Raw genomic sequence first — 18,467 nt, 5'->3', positions numbered from 1 at the left:
CATGTACAGAACAATCAGGGGATCTGGCCCAGTCATCATGGGTTTTGGGAGGGCAGATTCTGATTGACCAACCTGATCTTCTTCTATGACAAAGCGACCCACTTAGTGCACGAGGGAAAAACTGTGGATTTAATCTACCTGGACCTTAGCAAAGCCTTTGATTCTGTCTCCCACAGTATTCTCCTGGGGAAACCGGCTGCTCATGGCTTGGATTGGTGCACTGTTCTCTGGGTAGTAAACTGGATGGATGGCAGAGCCCAGAGAAGGGTGGTGAATGGTGCTACCTTGGCTTGGCAGTGGGCCACTAGTGGTGTTCCCCAGGGCTCAGTATTTGGGCAAGTCCTGTGTAATATATTTATTAATGACCTGGATGAGGGGATTGAGTGCCTCTTTAGCCAGTTTGCAGATGACACCAAGTTGAGTGGGAATGTTGACATGCTGAGGGTAGGAAGGCTCTGCAGAGGGATCTGGATAGGTTGGATCAATGGGCCAAGGCCAAGGGTATGAGGTTCAACAAGGCCAAGTGCCAGATCCTTGGGTGATAACAACCCCATGCAGCACTACAGGCTGGGGGCAGAGGGGCTGGAAAGCTGCTCAGCAGAGAAGGCCAACAGCTGGCTGAACATGGGCCAGGATGGCTGAGAAGGCCAATGGCATCCTGGCTTGTGTCAGCAAAAGTGTGGCCAGCAGGACCAGGTAGGTGATGGTTCCACTCAGCACTGGTAAAGCTGCAACTCGAGTTCTGTGTCCAGCTCTGGGCCCCTCAGCTCAGGAAAACACTGAGGCGCTGGAGCGTGTCCAGAGAAGAGCAATGGAACAGGTGAAGGGTCTGGAGCACAAATCCTACGAGGAGCAGCTGAGGGAGCTGGGGGTTTATCCTGGGGAAAAAGTAGGCTCAGAGGTGACCTTATCGCCCTCTACAACCACCTGAGAGGGGGCTGTAGCGAGGTGCGTGGGGGGGCGCCGCTGTCCCGCGGGGGGCCGAGGGCTGGGTGAGCTCGAGGGCTGAGCACGGCCCTGGACGCCAACCCTCGACATACCCCAGCCCTCGGCCCCCGCGGGCCGGGACCGGCCCGGCACCGAGACATGGCGGCACCGGAAGCGGCGGAGCGAGCCGGGGGGCGGGGCCAGTGGGCGGGCCAGGACCCCCCGCGCCGCAGTGCCTGGCCCCGCCCCCCGAAGACCCCGCCCCCTCGCAGGCCCCGCCCCTCCCGGAGCCGCCGCGGGCTGAGGGGGAGGAGGAAGAGGATGAGGGGGCGCCGCGGCGGCGCTTGTGTTGGTGCTTGTGCTGCTCGTGCGGCAGCCGCGCTCGCCTGAGTGGGCCCCGCGCTCCCTCCCTGCCGGCCTCGCACCGCGCCGCCGCCCCCGGGGGCGGGGGGAGTCGCGGCGAGTGGATGCCCGGCGGGCACCGCCGGGGCACAGACCCGCGGACGCCATGGGCTGCTGCAGCTCCGCCGCGCAGGTGAGCGGCCCGGCCCCCCCCTCCCTTCCCCTGCCCTCCTCCGCACCCCCGCCCCGGGGCCGCCCCTGGCGCTGTGCTGTGGCTGCGCAGCCCCTCGTCCCCCCCGCTCTGTGCCGGCCGTGCATCCCCTCGTACCCCTGCCCGGCTTCCCCGTGGCTGCACCGCCTCGCTGCCTCCCGCCACCGGCGCCCCGCTCTCCCGTGGCAGCGCATCCCCTGCTACACCTGTAGCGCCGTTCTCCCGTGGCTGCGCGCTCGCTGCATCCCGACCTGTAACCATACTCTCCCATGGCTGGGAACCCTTTGCTTTTCCCTCCCCGACTCACACCCCACCGACAGCTCTGCTCTCCCGTGGCTCTAACCCCCCCCTTTGCTCTCCCCTTGCTCTTTCGTGGCTGGGAACGACCCTCTGCACCCGCTTGTTCACCCCCCCCACATAGCCTTGATCCTATCGTGCTGCGCACTTCCACCCTCTGCGCGCTGCTCTGTGTGCTGCTTCCCCTGCGGATCAGCATCATCTTGCCACTTCTTCCCCCAGCCCTGCCACAGCTTTGCAATCTTTACCATACCCTGCTCCCATCCCCTGCCATGGCTGCAGCTGCATACCTCCAGTTCTCACCTGCCACCGTCGTAGTGCCTTGCACCACTGTCCTGGCGTCCTCACCGCCTCCTCCCCTCTGCCATGCCTCAGTACACCTCCCTAGATAGCTCTACACGCCCTGCCCTTCCCTGCAGTATGTTCTTTGGGGTCCCTACTTGCCGCCCACCCCCCTCCCCCCCCCCAGAGAGAGAGGCAATTTCATGGGAGGAAATCATGCCCAGGGCCTCACTCAAGTCCACTGCCCCTGGAAAGGGAGGCATTCCTAATCCCAGCCCCCTTCTCCACTCTGTGGCCAGGGTTTCAGGTGCCTCCCTACATCCTTTTCCCTATGTGTGATTGGTTCCACGCATATCTCTTGTTTCCGAGGTCGATTTTTCCTTCTTCCCCCTCCCCCCTCGCTCTGCTTTGCCCTTACTGACTCCTTTTTTTCCCCCAGAGTGGTGCTGCCAGGCAAGGCACAATTGGGAGCTCCACCCAACGCTCCAGTTTGCAGCTCTGCTTCCCGTTTTAACTTTCCCTTTGAACAACACGGCCAAGGCTGTGCTGTTGTTTTTGCTTGGCTCCTTTCTGAAGGCTGTAGGACGAGCGATCACGACTGATGCCTTGGCTGTGCTTTGCTCGCTTGTAAATGTTAGCTTCCTTTGGCTGTGTCACTTACGGTGGCTGAATCCAGCTTCCAGCAGACTGCTTATGTGGGAAAGTCCGTCTCTGCTGTCCCAGATGACTCATCACAGAGATGAGTTTTTGTAGCTCATCCGTTCAGGCAGACTTTTTTTTTTTTTATATAAGGGCTCTGTCCTTCCGATGCAGAACACTGCAGAGAGCTGTCCAGTTGCAATAGGGAACATTCTTTCTGTACAGCAGATTTGCTGCAAAGAGGAAGGCAATCAGCTTTATGGTGCGTGAAGAAATGGTTTGAATTAGAGAATGAGATGTATGCTAAATGATAGGGGAAGATTTTGAAGTTGTTTGGTCACTGCAGTAGACTGCCAGGGGGTATTGTGGAGTCTGTATTGCTTGAGGTTTGCTAAAAAAAACCCAACAACTTTAGATAAACATCTGTCAGGAGTGGCTTAAGGAAAGCTGATACAGACTTGGAGCACTGAGAGTGAAGCTGATATTTTGAAGTAATGTTTTGAAGTCTTTTCCAACCTTATTTTCTGTGATTCCTATCCAAATTGCTTTTTTGAAGTGATTAGTAGGCCCTTTCTAGATCTTCTTTATGAATTTGAATTGCTGTTCACTGTTCTGTTCTTAAATAAAAATGCAGGCTTATTTATGGGTAACGTTAGACTGAAATAGGAAGTAGAAGATCAATTGGTTTACATATCTGGCTTGTTCATGGGTTTCAACTGATTGATTTTGTTTTTCGGTGACACTTGTCTTCCACTGTCATGGTGTGTGATGTTAATAGTGCACTATTGAACTTTTCATTTGCTTTCGTCATGTGTGGCAAGATATGGTACAGTAATTGAGCTTTGTATCCCATATATATAACTGAAATATAAAGAATGGCTGTTTATTTAACACCCCAGCCATAAGCAATGTTGTGTCTCCTCAGGAAATCCAAATCAAGGGCTAGTTGCTGAATATTTTATCAGCAGTTTGTCTGGTATACGGATTGCAGAAGCCTTGCAACCTACAGTACAGCATTACATTAGATCCTAATGTCTGTCTTATCCTCCCTTTTATCATTAAAAATAAATGTTATGTTCCTCATCTACCACTGTCTTTGTACTTTCCCCTCTTCCGTTTTTCCTGGGCAGGGGTCCATCAGACATTCCTTCATATTGCCTCACTTACTTTTTGCTTCTCTCTTTGTAGCTGCATGTTGGTCTTTGACATAGTCTCTCCCATTGCTGCGGATTGCTCATCCTCATTCCTTATGACTTTGTTTTTCAAGTTGATTTCTCATTGACTTCATTCTTCAGCTCTGTAGCCTATTTGATTTTCATCTGCTAATCCTCATTTCTGTTTCTGAGAGAAATGATTACTTCTGTTTTGATTCTGCCAGCCATCTTATCTGAGTACTGCACCTCCAGGTCCCTTTCTCATGACTGCCACCTCCTCTTATTTGTGATAATGCACCTACCTGTGACTGATAGTTGAACAGGGTAGATTTCTTTGTTGTCTTCTTCCTGACTCTTATTTCATATTCAATTATCCGTTTTCGCTACTGAATGCATTTCCCAGTTCCTTTGCTTTGCAGGCTGTCTAAAGCAATGCCTCAGGCCTTTTCCTGTATCTCTTCCCCTGCAGAATCTAAAGATTTCCAGAGAAAAACTGATTAGAATTGACTTGTTTACCTTTGCTCAGCACTATTGATTGCTGCTTACAGAGATGGATTTGCATGTTTGCCTTCTGCTTTTTCTCGTTTTTAACTGCTTAGTCTGACCCCAAAGCCCCATTCATTCAATTTTCCTGTTTTAATTCCAAATTACTGGGTTTTACCTCTTGCTGCCATCTTATTCCCTTCCTAATTTTGGTCTGAGTTACTATTATCAGTCCTCAGCTGACAGTCAGCTCCAGTCTGCTTCCCTTCTTTTCAAACTCCTGAATGGAGGAATGTATATTTGTCCTGTCTCTTCATACTAAATTAATTCCAATCCATATTCTGTGTTGTGCTGAAATTGTCTTCAGTAATGGTTCTACAAACTTCTTCTTCTGCCCAAGTTGAAAGGATTCCCCTTCTTTCTTACCCTCTTTGACCTCTTTCAATACTGTGTGTAATCCTCTGCCACATGGTGTCTTATTTTCCCTGGGCAGTCTATGGTATCACAGAATATTTCGAGTTGGAAGGAACCCACAAGGATCATTGAGTTGAGCTCTTAAATGGATATGGGGATATGCCTGCTGAGGCACTTAGAACGGGTATATTCTTTCCAGTTAATTTCTTGTTTCCATTTTGGTCTTATTCCATGTTTGCACGACGTTCTTCTGCTTCCCCTGGTGTAGTATCTTCTGTGATCTGCCCTTGTTCTTTATCATTGCAACCAGAGTTCCTGTTTGCGTGGTTTTCCTTTTTGGTGTTAAAACAGTGTCATCATCTTTTTTTTTCTTCAGGGATTTGTGCTACTCTATACTTATTTCATTTCACTAAGCTGTAATTATTTTTGTGCTTGCTGTCTCTTGACTATCACCATCTTGAACCTTGAGCTTGCTGAGAAAATCTTGTGCGGTGTCCGCTGCATCCTAACACTTGTCATAAAGCAGTCTGGGTACTCATAATTAATTACCATGACCAGATCTTCCTAACACTTTTTTGAATTGTAGTTTAGCCAAAGTGTGCAGACCTGTATGACATGAAGACCTGTAAAGGACAAGAGAAAGAAACCCCACCTCTGTGTATCTCCTCTCTGGCACTGCTGTTAGTTGCCAGTACCTTAATGTGATTTCAGCCCACTGTCCTCTCTTGGCCATATCTTTGTCATGAGATGTGTGTTTTCTCAAGGTGGGTGCTTCTGTCTTAGGTGGATCTCTTTCATTGTGGGTCTACCATGCAACAAAAGTTAAAAAGTTTCTGCTTACTTTTAATGGAGGTTGTTCTGGTTTGGTGGAGATGTTTGGTTGGTTGGTTTTTTGTTTTCGTTGGGGTTTTTGTTTGTTTTTGTGGAGTTTTTTGGTGGTGGGTTTTGTTTGTTTGTTTTGGTTTTTGTTTTGTATTTTTGTGGTTTTTTGTGGGTTTTTGTTTGTTTGTTTTGGTTTTTGTTTTGTATTTTTGTTTGGTTGGTTTGGGGTTTTTTTTGGTGCATGCTGTTTTGGAAATTATGTTCTCTACCTAATGTACACATCTTTTGAGCAAATGGTGCTGAAGTTCCGAGTTAATAGAACAATTAAGTTTCTATCAGATCTTTAATTTTACTGAAGAAGAAAAATGGAATCTGTGGTTGAATGGCAGTATTCTCTTCTCTTGCGTTTCATTCTTCTCCTTCATCAGTGATATTTTCTGTTATCTCACAGCATTAATCCATTATAAAATTGGATTTGCAGGAGGTAACTGTTGGAGTTCATCACTCTTATGTCACCATAACTGTTAGGCTGCACTGTAAATCCATTTGTTCAAAGTAATCTGTAGCAGACTTTTTCTAAGCAAGAAAACTTGCACTACAGTGTAACTCAGATTGCTCTGCTGGTCTAGTTTATAGCACAGTTCCATAAAGTTTGCATTCTTATATCTGAGCAGACAGACATTAATAGATCGTGAAAGGGAACGAGGTAAGGGGAGAGGCAGACCTTAAACTGCTTTCTCATGGGACATTTGTGATACATAATCCATTCTCCCTTCCTGCTGTTCTGCAGTTGGAGTGGCTGATTGGAGTTAAAAGGTGTTTATTTTGGCAACATGTTGTAGGGAACAAAGCAACTTATTGAGATCTTTGTGTTGGGATTGGGAAATACTATGTGTGTTTATTTATTTTATCCCTATAGCTTTTTACATTAGTGACTTAATTCAAGATATGTGGGAGAGAAGCTTGAAATATTGACAGAAATTGGAGGCATGACTGGAAAAAACAAAGCACATGTTATTCCTGGTGGTTTTAGTGGTGGCCTTGGTTTTTGAAAGACTGTAAGAACTTCCCATTATTAGAGGAGATGAAGACAGATCATCCATTAACTTTCCCTTGAGCATCTGCTATCAAAGCAACACTGAATAAATCTGGAGTTCCTAACTTTCTAAAAAACCTCACCGTTCTGATGAAATGTCTCTGCTAACCTGTTATGGACAATACAGATGGCTAATTGTACACTAGTGGTATCTTCAGTTGTCAGAGGTTCTTGCAGTCAAATGAATATAAGGGGCATCAAAACATGCCTGTTTCACTGTGGGCACGGGTATGATCATGGAAGAAGACCAGCTGAATAGCAGTGTTGATGAACAGAAACAGAATGAGTTGTGAATTCTAATTCCAGGAGATAGGAAGCTTGCTTTCAGTTCAGTATATTAAGAGTAGATGAGGCTTCCATTTGAGCCTCTGGCAAGCAAAGATAGTATGAAGGGTGAAGCGTACAAGCAGGATCCAGAAACATACTAGTGAGTCAGGTATCTCATGAAGTTGTTGGTGACTCTTCCGTATTTCTGATCTGTGAGCTCTGTTAGATTCCTGTGAAGCATGAGATGTCCTTTTACAAATGCTGTCACAAGCAACCTGTACAAATAATTCCTTTCAATCTTAACACAGAAAGAAATATTTCAACTACATAGATACTTGTAAGTACTCTTTAAATTCATGTACTAAGGTTTTAGACTACCCTTCAGTTATGTCACTTCTTAAAAGTTGTAAGCAGCAAGTTATTTTCTTTACTTTGTCAGGTATTTCAAAGATCAACTTTTTTTATTTTTAAGAGCTTCAGGAAGTGATAGTTTGTATTAAGAACAATAATGGGACCTAGCATCCTTATAAGACTTTTTTTTTTTTAATAAAGTGAGAACAGTTTTGGAAAAGATTGATTATCTTGCATTGTTAATAGGAAGTGCTAAATCCAAAGCTCGTGTTATTGTAATCTATGGGGCATCAAGAATACTGTCAGCCATCAGACTTTTAGGCTAATAATAGTGCAGGTATGTTCAGTATCACCCAACTGATGGCTTTTATTTTTCATTATGAAGAGATGGCAGTGTTTGTAATGTAGTGAAGTTGTCAACTGTCTTTATGCTGTTTACTCTGAAGGCAAGCTTTGCAATAACTGTGCATGCCTCTTTCTCCTGTGGGCTGACTATAATTTTTGTTCCTTTGAACTTAGCTCAGCGGGTTCTTTTGTGAAAATCAGAACTTGCAAACCGACTTAACATAAACTGTGTCTTTGATATTTTGTATTTGAATCTTTCTCACTTAAAGCAGCTCTTGGAAAATTGTGTAAATCTTAGGCTTAGCTTCTAAAAAAATAGTTATGCAGTGTTGCCAGGTGACTTCTACCTGCTGATTAAACTGATTGCTAATTTTTACCTCTGTTTGATGAGACCTTTTTGTGTATAAATTTTAGAGAAAGGGTCTGTGTTGGTGAATATATAATAGGGTTCTTTTAGGTCTTCCAACCACTTTGAAGTTTCACAGACTTTGTAAATAAATGTCAGTGCTTCGATTTCCCTTCTGTTGCTAAGCCCCCCCCCATTTTTTTTTTTTTTAATTTTTAAAAAAATTTTCTAGGTAAGCATTTTCCTAATGTGGAATAAAAATGTATATTTGTGTGACAACAGCCCCAGAAACATCTGTATGTATACTTTAAGAAGAGAGAAGTGTCGTCTTCGTTTAGAAATTCAGCTTTATAGCCCAAAGATTAGTTTTCAGTGCTTTAACGCGATTTCAACACCCAGTGTGCATTGCACTGCAAGAGTAGGAGATGACTGCTTGTATGTCGGAGAGCTGAGGTTCCATGCTGCACTTTTACATGGTAGTTCCTAGCTGTCATTCTTTAAACCAGTAATATTGCTAGACTCTGGTGGAGAGTCATGGCGAGCAGAACACGGTGACTTGTGCCTCACAATGTAATATACAACGTGCCTGCTCTTAATTAATGCCAGGTAGTTAAGCTGCTGATTGCAGCAGAAATGAGCACTGGCCTGTTGTGTTTTTGTTTTAAATTGAAACCACTCTTGCTGCTCTCCAGATACTGTTTGACTGAGGAAGAGACCTCTGAATGTTGTATACAGATCTGCAGAAACAAAACGAGAAACCCGTTTAAGTACTTTGTTCAAGGTCGTGATAACCATCTCCTGGGAATTTTTTGACAGACTCCCCCTAGTTTGCTATGAAAGACTGAAAAATTATTGCCTACTTATAAGGGCGTATGCTTATGTAGTAAACTAAGGGCTTAACACATTATTTCCCTTTTCATTCTCCTCCTGCTCTTTCTTCCTTAAGTGAGAGCTTTCTTAGCGTTGGTTCTTGTTAATCTAATATACTTTCAATGTCCTCAGACACTGCCCTCGTATTGCAATCCTGAGTGGTTTGTTTGTTTGTTTGTTTGTTTTCTTATTATGCTAGAATTTTGGACCTGTAAGTCAGGACTTGGTATTTAAGCGACCATGATTTTCACTTGGCAAACCCATTTGAATGTAGGATACATTTTGGAGGAATATGTAGCAAACTGCTGTGAATTCCCCTAGTTATTTTTCACAGCAGTGCCGTGCAGGCCATGAGCTCTTGGTGAGCTGCGATGTCTTTGGTCTTGAATTCCCGTGAAGAGAGTGCAAAAAAACAGGGGCAGCATTTTCCTTGGAGTGTTCCTCATCTGGAATCCACATTTCACGGGGAGACCAGTAATTGGGGAGTTCTGCTGTGGTTTTATCTTTGTTTGTTTGTTTGTTTGTGGTTTTTTTTGGGTGTGTGTTAATATCATGTGATAAAGCTAAGACATTTGGAAGCAAAGTGTGTATTGTAGTTGGGCAATGTTTTACTAGTCCAAAGTTTGAAAATGTTTTATAATTTGGGACTTGCAGGGCATGGAAGGAATAAAATTTGAGATTCTGTGAAACCGGTTGATATACAAGCAGGAAGTTCAAATGTGATTAAGTAACTTGGTATGTGCAAAATGCCTTCAGAAGTGAAATGTTTTGTGCTTTTGGTTTTGGGGTTTTTGTTTGTTTGTTGTTGTTGTTGTTATTTTGTTTTCGTTTGCATGACTGATTTTTATTAATTATTAAGAACCATGGAAGTACCAAAAATGCATTGAAATTAATATTTTAGTCCCCTGAAAAATATTTCTGTGATATTTGTAAAGTGTCCTTATTTATTGCTGCCTTCAAATAAGTACTTAACAATGGGTTATGAAGAAAAGAAAAAATAGTTAAAGACTTAGAGAGTTAAAAACTGGGCTTTTGTCTGCAGATGTCCTGATTTCTAAACTTCAAAACCTCAGCAGGTGTGCTGATCAGCTCTTTATTTAATCAGCTGTGTTATGCTTCAAGATAAATATTTAAATTGTTGACTGAGGTGGAAGCGTATAATAAAGGAGTTTTGAAGCAATGTTTAATATGAGTTGACTGTCAAGATGAGTGGAAGATTATATACAACACGTCATATTCAAGAGTGGAGTCTCCGCATAGGAGTTTGCAGGGTAAACATCTTCACATTGCATCATCAATAATATGATGTCCTATGGGATCTCAGTTTTGTTGACATTGTGTTAAAAACTTATAAATACTGTTTGTAGCATCTGAGAATGTTCATGAAGTAGCATATGTGGGCACAGTGAATTGGTGGTATTCTTTGTCTCAAGGGAAGCAAAGTATAAACTCATCACCCTTTGGTGGAGAACTTTAAAGCAGTATTATACCATCAGAAAACTTTTCCTAGCAGGACCTTTGAGTTTCATACCTAAAAAGAGCAGATGCATCTTTTCAGTGGTCAGGGGATTGGAGGACAAGTGATGAATGTGGAGTCATTAGGAAAATAGGGATGTGGGTGCCTGTATGTAAAGTACTGTTATATGGCTCTTAGTCTGAAGTGTCACTGGTGTCTGCCGTGCAGTAAATTGAAAAATACAGGGTTTTGTAGTGAGGTCAAAGCAGGAATTAAAAAAAAAACAACAAAACAAACAAAACAAACAAACAAACAAAACAAACAAACAAACAAAAAAACCCAAAAAAACCCCACCAAAACCAAAAACCAAACCAAACCAAACCAAAAAAACCCAAAACAAACAAACAAACAAAAAAAACCAAAACAAAAAAAAACAACCCAGGATGTCAGACTCCACTGTGATTTGTGTGTCCTGTTATGCAGTCCATTTTGGAATTGCCCACATGTGTTTGGGCTTCTTTCTACCGATGACTGCCACCTCAGCTGTGACAGTATTACAGTGACAACCTCTCTTGTGCCTGGAAGTGGGAGACATTGCTTCACTTTTGTAAGTCTGGGGCAACTCAAGCCCCTGTCTCCGAGGAGAATTCAATCATTAGCAGCCTCTTTGGGGTAGGAGCAGTAATACTGTTCTTCCGCAGAGGTAGATCCAGGCCAAGGCTACACTAACCATTCTTTTGGTGTGCTTATGGAGATATTTTTATTGATACAGTGTAGTTCATTCTTCCAGTGAACTGGTATAGTTCAGTAGAGTAAAAGTTTGTGTTTGCTGGTGTGTGTTCCTGCTCTAGTAATGGAGGTGTAACAGTAATTTGCTGCGTAACAAATCAGTTTTATTGCAAACCTGAGAGATCATCTGAACTCATGATAATAAGTGCTGTAAACTGCTGTTTGGTACTTTATCTGAATGCCTGTAAGTCACGCACAGGAAGTCTGTGCATAATGGTGAACATTTTTAACTGAGTCAACTGTGCACAGTGTTCTTAGACTTCATGGTGAAGTAAACTGGGGGTTTTCTATAAAAATGTGACATGTTTGGTCAAGTCATGAACTGATTATGGTTTTGGTGCTTCAAGACTTTGTTCTGGACACTTAAAACAGTGCATTCACCACATGAAAATTTTACATAGAGAACTACTTTACAGTCTTCAAAATAACAGAAGATCATAGAATAATCATGGACTTAATGCTCTTTAGAGCTGACAAACATAGACCTTCATATTAGCATTGTCAGGGACTCTAGACTCTGTTTACTTGTGAGGGTGTTAGAAAATGTCCATGTCTTTTCTCTCCCTCTCAATATGAATTCCTTTGTGCAGTGTATTTAACAGGTTTAAAAGCTAATGCTTTTGTTTGAAAATGTGAAACAACTTGCTAGATTTTAATTTTATATTCTGACATTTTACACACTTGTTTAGATCAGTCATTACCTACTAAGTTGGCTGTAGATGCAGAGAAATGCTCATGAAGTAGTTACTAATTTGTGTTTATAGTGAGACACACTTTAGTCTACATCTATAATTGGTATCATGTATGTTTTGACCACTTTGTAGTGGTCAGATGCAGCCTACCAGTCATCTTATTCACTGCAGTTTGACATTCGTAATGATGGAAGAGGAATGGATAACTTCATTTGGTGTCTGGAACACGCTCCCCAAGGAAGTGGTCACAGCACCAAGCCTGTCTGGATTCAAGAAGCATTTTGACAACACTCTCAGGCACATGGTGTGATTCTTGGGGTGCCCTGTGGAGGGCCAGGAGCTGGAGTCTGTGGTGGTGGTGGGTCCCTTCCAACTCAGCAGATTTTATGATTCTGTGTCAAAATGGCTTCTGCTTTGGACTAGGGGGCATATCTTTGTTTTAGGCCTCGGGTTGGAGAGTTCTGAAAACATCCTAAACTGTTAATGCTTGGGGTCAGGACTCATTTCCTCTTTCTCTTTAGGCTCTAGGATTAAGATCTGTTCAGAGGTGGAAGAAGTTTCATTAGGACAATATAGAGTTGCTACTAGTTGTTATTTTAAACAGCTGACTAGTGTAGAAAAGTGTTCCATGTCTTGTGCAGAAAAATGCCATGTTCTCTGTTAAACCTGGAGAAGTACATTCTTGTGTTGGAAACAGTTTGGTAAACTACTAAGTTGTGACTCCTCTTATTGATAGGTGGAATGCTTACTGGTAAAGGTCAGCATGTGACTAGTACTGTTCTTTAGCTTGTAAAGATATATAAAATGAACAAAGAATCATTTCCTACTCATTGGGAAACACTAATAAATGTTTCAAGAACTGTGTGTGTTTTTCTTTTTTTTTTTTTTTTTTTTTTTTTCAGTGTGGGTGTGTTTCAACAGCACGTGAAGATGCAGTTTTAAACATAGCTTGCAGGACAACTTCTGAACTGGATGACTTCTTGCTCATCATCCTTTTAACCCGGCTTGCCCATTTTCTGGGCAGTCATGCCCTTACGTGTCCTTTTGTGGCATGCGCAGTATCGCAGATGGACCCTCCAACTTTGAAGGGTCAAACCTGCAATGTACGTGTAAAATTTATGTATCGTGTACTCACTCTGCTATTGGAATAAACTGAACGTTACTTATCAGTTGAATCTTGGCACTTTATCAGCATCAGTCTGCATCCTAGGAAAGGTGGAGGCTGGAGGACTCTGTGCAGTTTCTGCAAAAGATCCTGGACAGGATGAAAATCCTTTTTTGCCTCTAAGGGCTGTTTATTAATGCTGTGCGCACACTGAGACTGTTTGTTTCCTATGTAGATAGATAGATACTACACAATAATTTCTGAGTTCTTGATTTAAATAAACAAACAGCAGTTATTTCTATTTACTCTCCTATATTGAAGTACAGCTGTATGAACTCTAAGTCCAGATGTAACATCAAGGTGATAAAAAAACAAACAGAGGATGTAGTTAGATTAATGTGGTTCTTAGAATGGGGGTTTATAACAAATTATCCTAACTTTGAACATCGGTAGCAATATCCCTGAAGATTTTTAGAAGTACGGCAAAAAATATCTTTTCACTTAAAAAAATATGAAATATTTACAACCCAAAATTTTTAGTATCTTCTTATCATTACTGAAACTTATTAGAAATTGTAGAAGTGAGTATTCCAAATTTTTTTACAGTCACTCTGTAAAAAACCCTGAAATTAATTAAAGCTATGTGAAAACTTAACTTATATAATTACTTGTAGTGATTTAAACTACTTTTTTTACCAGTATCTTTAGCACAGATTGCACAATCTGTGTAATGGTACACAGTTACAATTTTCCTTCAGAAAATTAATGGTTCTTCCCCCACGCCCCAAAATAATAATTTTGAAAATTATTCATTCAGCTGAGCTACCTTGGCAGTGACAGCTAATTCAGCAGTGATGATGCAAAGGTCCTGTTACGTTCCTTTAAACTTAATATAAGACTGAGGTCAAACTGTTGCTGCTGAGGAAGGGTCTCTTAACGAAAACTCAGTTACTCTTAAATATCAGAAAACCTGAATGAGAAGAAAGAAAAAAAAATACCAGGAATTGTCTCCACTGCATGAAGATCTATGATCAGAACTTTCTCTTTGTTAGATATCAGAGGATCTCATTATACTAGTCAGAAAGACCAAAGGAAGTCAATCCCAGCTAGTTCCATGGCTTTTAAAACTGTCAGTTTGGTTATTAGCTGGGTTCTGCGCTTAAAAACTTAATAAACTATATCCCACTTAAAAGAATGGTCACAGACAAACACCGTTTTTAGGAACAAATGGGAGTTCAGGTATTTGTGCACACCAGTGTTTGACAACCTAATACAACTGTTCCATGAAAGGAAGATGCGTCTTAAACTTCATTAAATTTTGTAAATTATAGCAGGGAGGAAGTCTTTCAATGATTGTGCAGTTGGTGTCATGATTGAGATATTAAAAAATTGGAAGGTGGATGTAGTATAGAATGGAAACTAAGGACCTGAATTGATTACAAAATCAGTGTGCATTGTTGAGGAGAGAGTAGGCAATGAATTTTTTTTTTTTTTTTCCCCCAACCTTTAAGGAAAGGTCAAAAAATGAATGAATATGAATGGTGAAAGCAGTGGTGAAGTTTACATACACAGGTTCTATGTCTGGCAGTCCTGTAAACCCACCAGTTGAATCAACAAAAGTTTCAGAAATCCCAAGTGGTGTGAAAAGTTACACCCTTAAAGGACGGTATGAGCTGCTAAGGGGAGGATGGGTCAAATGCTGAAGTGCTTGAATATCCTGATCTGAAAAACCTTTGTAAATCGAGGCCTGATTGTTTAGATGGGTGAATCAAAATGCCATACCTTGCATTCAGTGTTCAGTAGAAAGAAAGTGGCCATTTCTAAGTGTGGAAAATAAGAAAACTTATTCTCAGTTCCTGCAAATGGAAAACTGGATGTTTTGCAGCATCTTCATTTTGTGTTAGAACCAGGTTGAAAGAAAAAAGGAAACTAAACCAAAGCAATTTGTTTCTTCTTAAGAGAGAATGTCAAAGTTATTTGTGTGCATCTGTGTTAAAAAAAATATTTCAACTTTTCTGTCTTATTTTCTCCTATTTTGACTAGAACTGGAACTGATTTAAACCAAATGCTGAAGTAGAAGAATATTGGGTCACTGTTTTTCATCTGCATGTAAGGTTTTATGTAGCATTACTTATGAATGGGGGGATGAACCATTTGTCCTGGACCATTTGTGGACCTTCCAGGAGTTCAGAGCACATGCACTTAAGAGCCTCTTCTTTAGCCAGAATGGCACAGCTCATGTAGCTGTCATGGTGTCTCCCAAAGTATAACACCACTTGGCTTTGCTGCCTGTGGACATTGCTTTAAATTTTGTCTTCTCTGGACTTTTGGCTAGTGAATCTTTCTGTAGGGTTTTGATTGGATATTCTTCATCCTAGGTCTCTTAAGAGAATTGGTTTGGGCTGAAAAATGTGAAGGCTGTATTTGTTTGTTCTGGTTTGGTTTTGGTTTTTTTGTCCTCAACTAACTGAATGAAGCTGTGACTTTATTATTACAACCTGGATGTTCATATGCAAATTGGAATAGTCCTGTACTCTCCAGCTTCTAGTTTATGCTCACTAGCTTAACTGAAGCCTAGAGTATAGCCTCTTCCTGCAAGTTCTTTTCATCCAGTGGTTGTTACTCATGCTAGTTATTCACTGGGTTGCCCTTAATTCAGCCCACCTGCCTCACTAGTACCTTCATTTTCTTCTTCTTGAAACATGTCATCTGATCACCGAGACTTTTTCTCTCTGCTGCTTTAATCATGGTGTTGCAACATCCTCAGTTGATGGCAAATTCCATCTTTATCCTTACCTTATTCACATCTTTGCTACTTACACACTGCTTGATTATCCGTTTATATAGTGCTGCAGATGTTATTTAATAGGCTTCTTGCTTCAGTCACATCGCTCCCAAATTTTACACTGCATGAGGCATTTTGCGTTTAAAATAAATTGTAGCTCCTTGTTTCTGTAGTCCCCTGGTGACATGCTGTGTTTTCACAGTTCCCTGTGCTCTTGTGTGTGTTACACTCTGGTTAGGGCAGGCGAGTGTTGTATGGCACCGTAAATGTACTGCTGTTGCAGTTAACAGTGAAAGTGGCAACCACTGGTTTTGGCTACGCTAGTTTTGGAAAAAGAAATCTGGAGGAGGGGTTTCTATATTTGTTTTGGACCGATGGGAAATGCAATGAATAGCAAGAAAATAACCTCTTTTTATTTTGCGTTTGCATGCAAGTACTTGCTGTCTCGAGACTGCGTAGCTCTGAATTCAGCTAGAAAAGCCAGCGGCTAGTGTGCTGGCATTCTTCCTGTTTCATCTTCTGCAAGAGGAAACCTAACTGTAGGCATCCAGCTTTCTATGTGTGGAATATTAAGACGTGATTGTAAAACTGCTGCACCAAGGGGTTCTGATTTGGTTTTGGGTTTGCTAAGTCTTGTGAAAAATGGACGGACGTAAACTTCTGAACACACTCATTTGGGTTCTGAAGTAAATAACTCATAAAATCACCACAGAAAAGCTGTTATGGTCAGGAAAATTGTTGCCAATCTGCAAGTTTGTCTTGGAGAGAAAGACTCTTTCGCAGGCTTCCCAGTTTTGACTGATAATGCTCCTGATTCTCTGTGCTTTCATGTCAGTACAGATTGACCTGATCTTTGTTAATGGCAAGAATATTCTTAGGGAGCATAGCATAAATTATGAAAGCTCTGTTTGAAGAGAAAACTTTAAATTAATCAAATAATTTCAAAAAAATTCTTTTTTTTCTTCTCTAGGTTATTTATCTTTCATGCATAAGCAAATACTGTAGGCTCTTAATCCATCTGGAAGAAAGGCTAAAATCAGTAGAAGTGCTGAATTAGGGTTTCAGGCAAAGCATGTCTGCTGACATGATATGGTACTTCACTTATCGTGGAGACAAAGCATAGTTTGCAGACTGCAGAACAAACAGCATTTGTTAAACCTTATGTTGGCCATAGATTAACAATTAGTGTTGCCAAAGCATGAATATCACAGTCTGAGTAAATACCTAAGGGTGTAGAGTGGACAGGAAGCAGTCAGTAGAGAGACGTAGATACCAAAGTCAAAGACAAGAATAAAGGACTGTGAAGCTAAGGAAGGAGATTCAGTAGGAATCCAGAATACAAGGAAGCAACTGAGAAGAAAATAGCAGATAGATAATGGCAGCTAGCTCAGCTAGCTTGGGTTGTAGCAAGGACTGGAGAGAAGAAAGATTGGACAGGCTACCGAAGATGGGTGTTGTTTTAAAACATGTTTAATTTCATATATTTTTACTATACTATGTGGTTAAATTGAAAGTTAGTAAGTATCTAGTGCCTTTTGAGTTGCCTCCAAGACTATTCTTTGTTTAAAATACCTTCCTGCCTTTTTTGTTGTTGTTGTTTGTTTGGTTGGTTGGTTTATTTTTTTTTTTTTTTTAGTTATGTTTTGTAGCACAGTAAGGGCTAGGGACTCAGAATTAATTTCCCTGTGTAACCTTCTAACTATGTGCTATGTCATGGCATTTCAGGTTTCTTTTTAACATATAAATTGCAGTCCACTTAGTAAATAAAATGGATTACTTATGGTAACTGTTACTTATGGTAAATGTGACTAGTCAGACAACCTAAATCCTTGCCAGAGCTATTCCAGAGGCTTTAAAAAATCCTATTAAAAGATTTTGTTTGCAGGTGGTACAGAGAGGATAAAAAAAACCCAACAAAACAAACAAAACGCAGTCTGCAGAGCATTCTATTGCTCCCTCCTTTGCCAAGGGCAGTTTACTTTTAAGACCACAGCTGTAGGTGAAATTTGTCTCTGCTGTTTGTAAATAAAAGTAAATTTCTGAAGAATCTGGAGTTCTTGGAGGGAATTTAGGAACAGGAAGCATGAAGCCTTATGTATTTTCTGCAATTATCATTATGCTAATTATAACAACATAAATGTCACAATCATGTTGTAAATGTTAAGTTTGAATCGTGTGTTAGTGCTAAGTGTAAGCTGCCAGGATCAGAAGACAGTTTTTTTGAATGTGGGTAGTAGGGTGCATAATATGACCTTTTAGCACCTTTCACTACTGATTGTTGAGTAAAATCTAAAGAAGCTGGACTGTTCAGAGCTCATAGTAACTTTGCATAGTTTGAATTAAAATGATATTTATCTTATCTGTTAGTGGAACTTCCTTAATAAAATATTGCAAAAGTAGCATGGAATTCCCTAATGCAAAGTCAGACGACTTAGAAAACTGTGTGTTTTTGAAGCATGATGCATGCAGAATTTAATTTGTATTTACACAGTTTGTAGCTTTCTAATAGTAGTATTTGAAAAGTGTTTGCTTTGTGCTTGTGCAATAACAAAAGCCAAAGTCATGAATATGAAAAAATGACCTTGCTTATATTATGTACATTACACACTATTGCTTTTTTTTGATTAAAAATCTGCAAAATACATAGTAGAGATAAAAGCTGTTGATATTTCATCCAACCATTTTGGTTTAATTGAGTACTGATGTTTGCTACCTTGTTAGCAAAATCCTGAAGATGCTTCAGAGTCTTGAGAGAAAAAAAAACCTGAATAGGTTGCCCCCTTTGCTCTGTCCC

The 18,467-nt window shown here is 41.3% G+C and overlaps 1 protein-coding gene across 3 annotated transcripts in view; it reads left to right on the top strand.

Annotated features, from left to right (window-relative positions):
- Positions 1-1,321: 1,321 nt before the first annotated feature.
- The window catches only part of SLC44A1 (solute carrier family 44 member 1), a 69,922-nt gene continuing 52,776 nt past the window's right edge, over positions 1,322-18,467 (top strand). For all 3 annotated transcript variants that reach the window (XM_027714418.2, XM_027714417.2, XM_027714416.2), the window contains exon 1: positions 1,322-1,462. In XM_027714418.2, coding sequence (XP_027570219.1) covers positions 1,436-1,462 — 27 coding nt within the window. In that variant the 5' untranslated portion in view covers positions 1,322-1,435. The remainder of the gene's footprint in view (positions 1,463-18,467) is intronic.

Source organism: Pipra filicauda, unplaced genomic scaffold (assembly GCF_003945595.2).
Source record: "Pipra filicauda isolate LSUMZ 115617 unplaced genomic scaffold, ASM394559v2 scaffold441_size551697_pilon, whole genome shotgun sequence".
Taxonomy (NCBI): domain Eukaryota; kingdom Metazoa; phylum Chordata; class Aves; order Passeriformes; family Pipridae; genus Pipra; species Pipra filicauda.
This window is presented reverse-complemented; position numbering and strand designations above follow the sequence as displayed.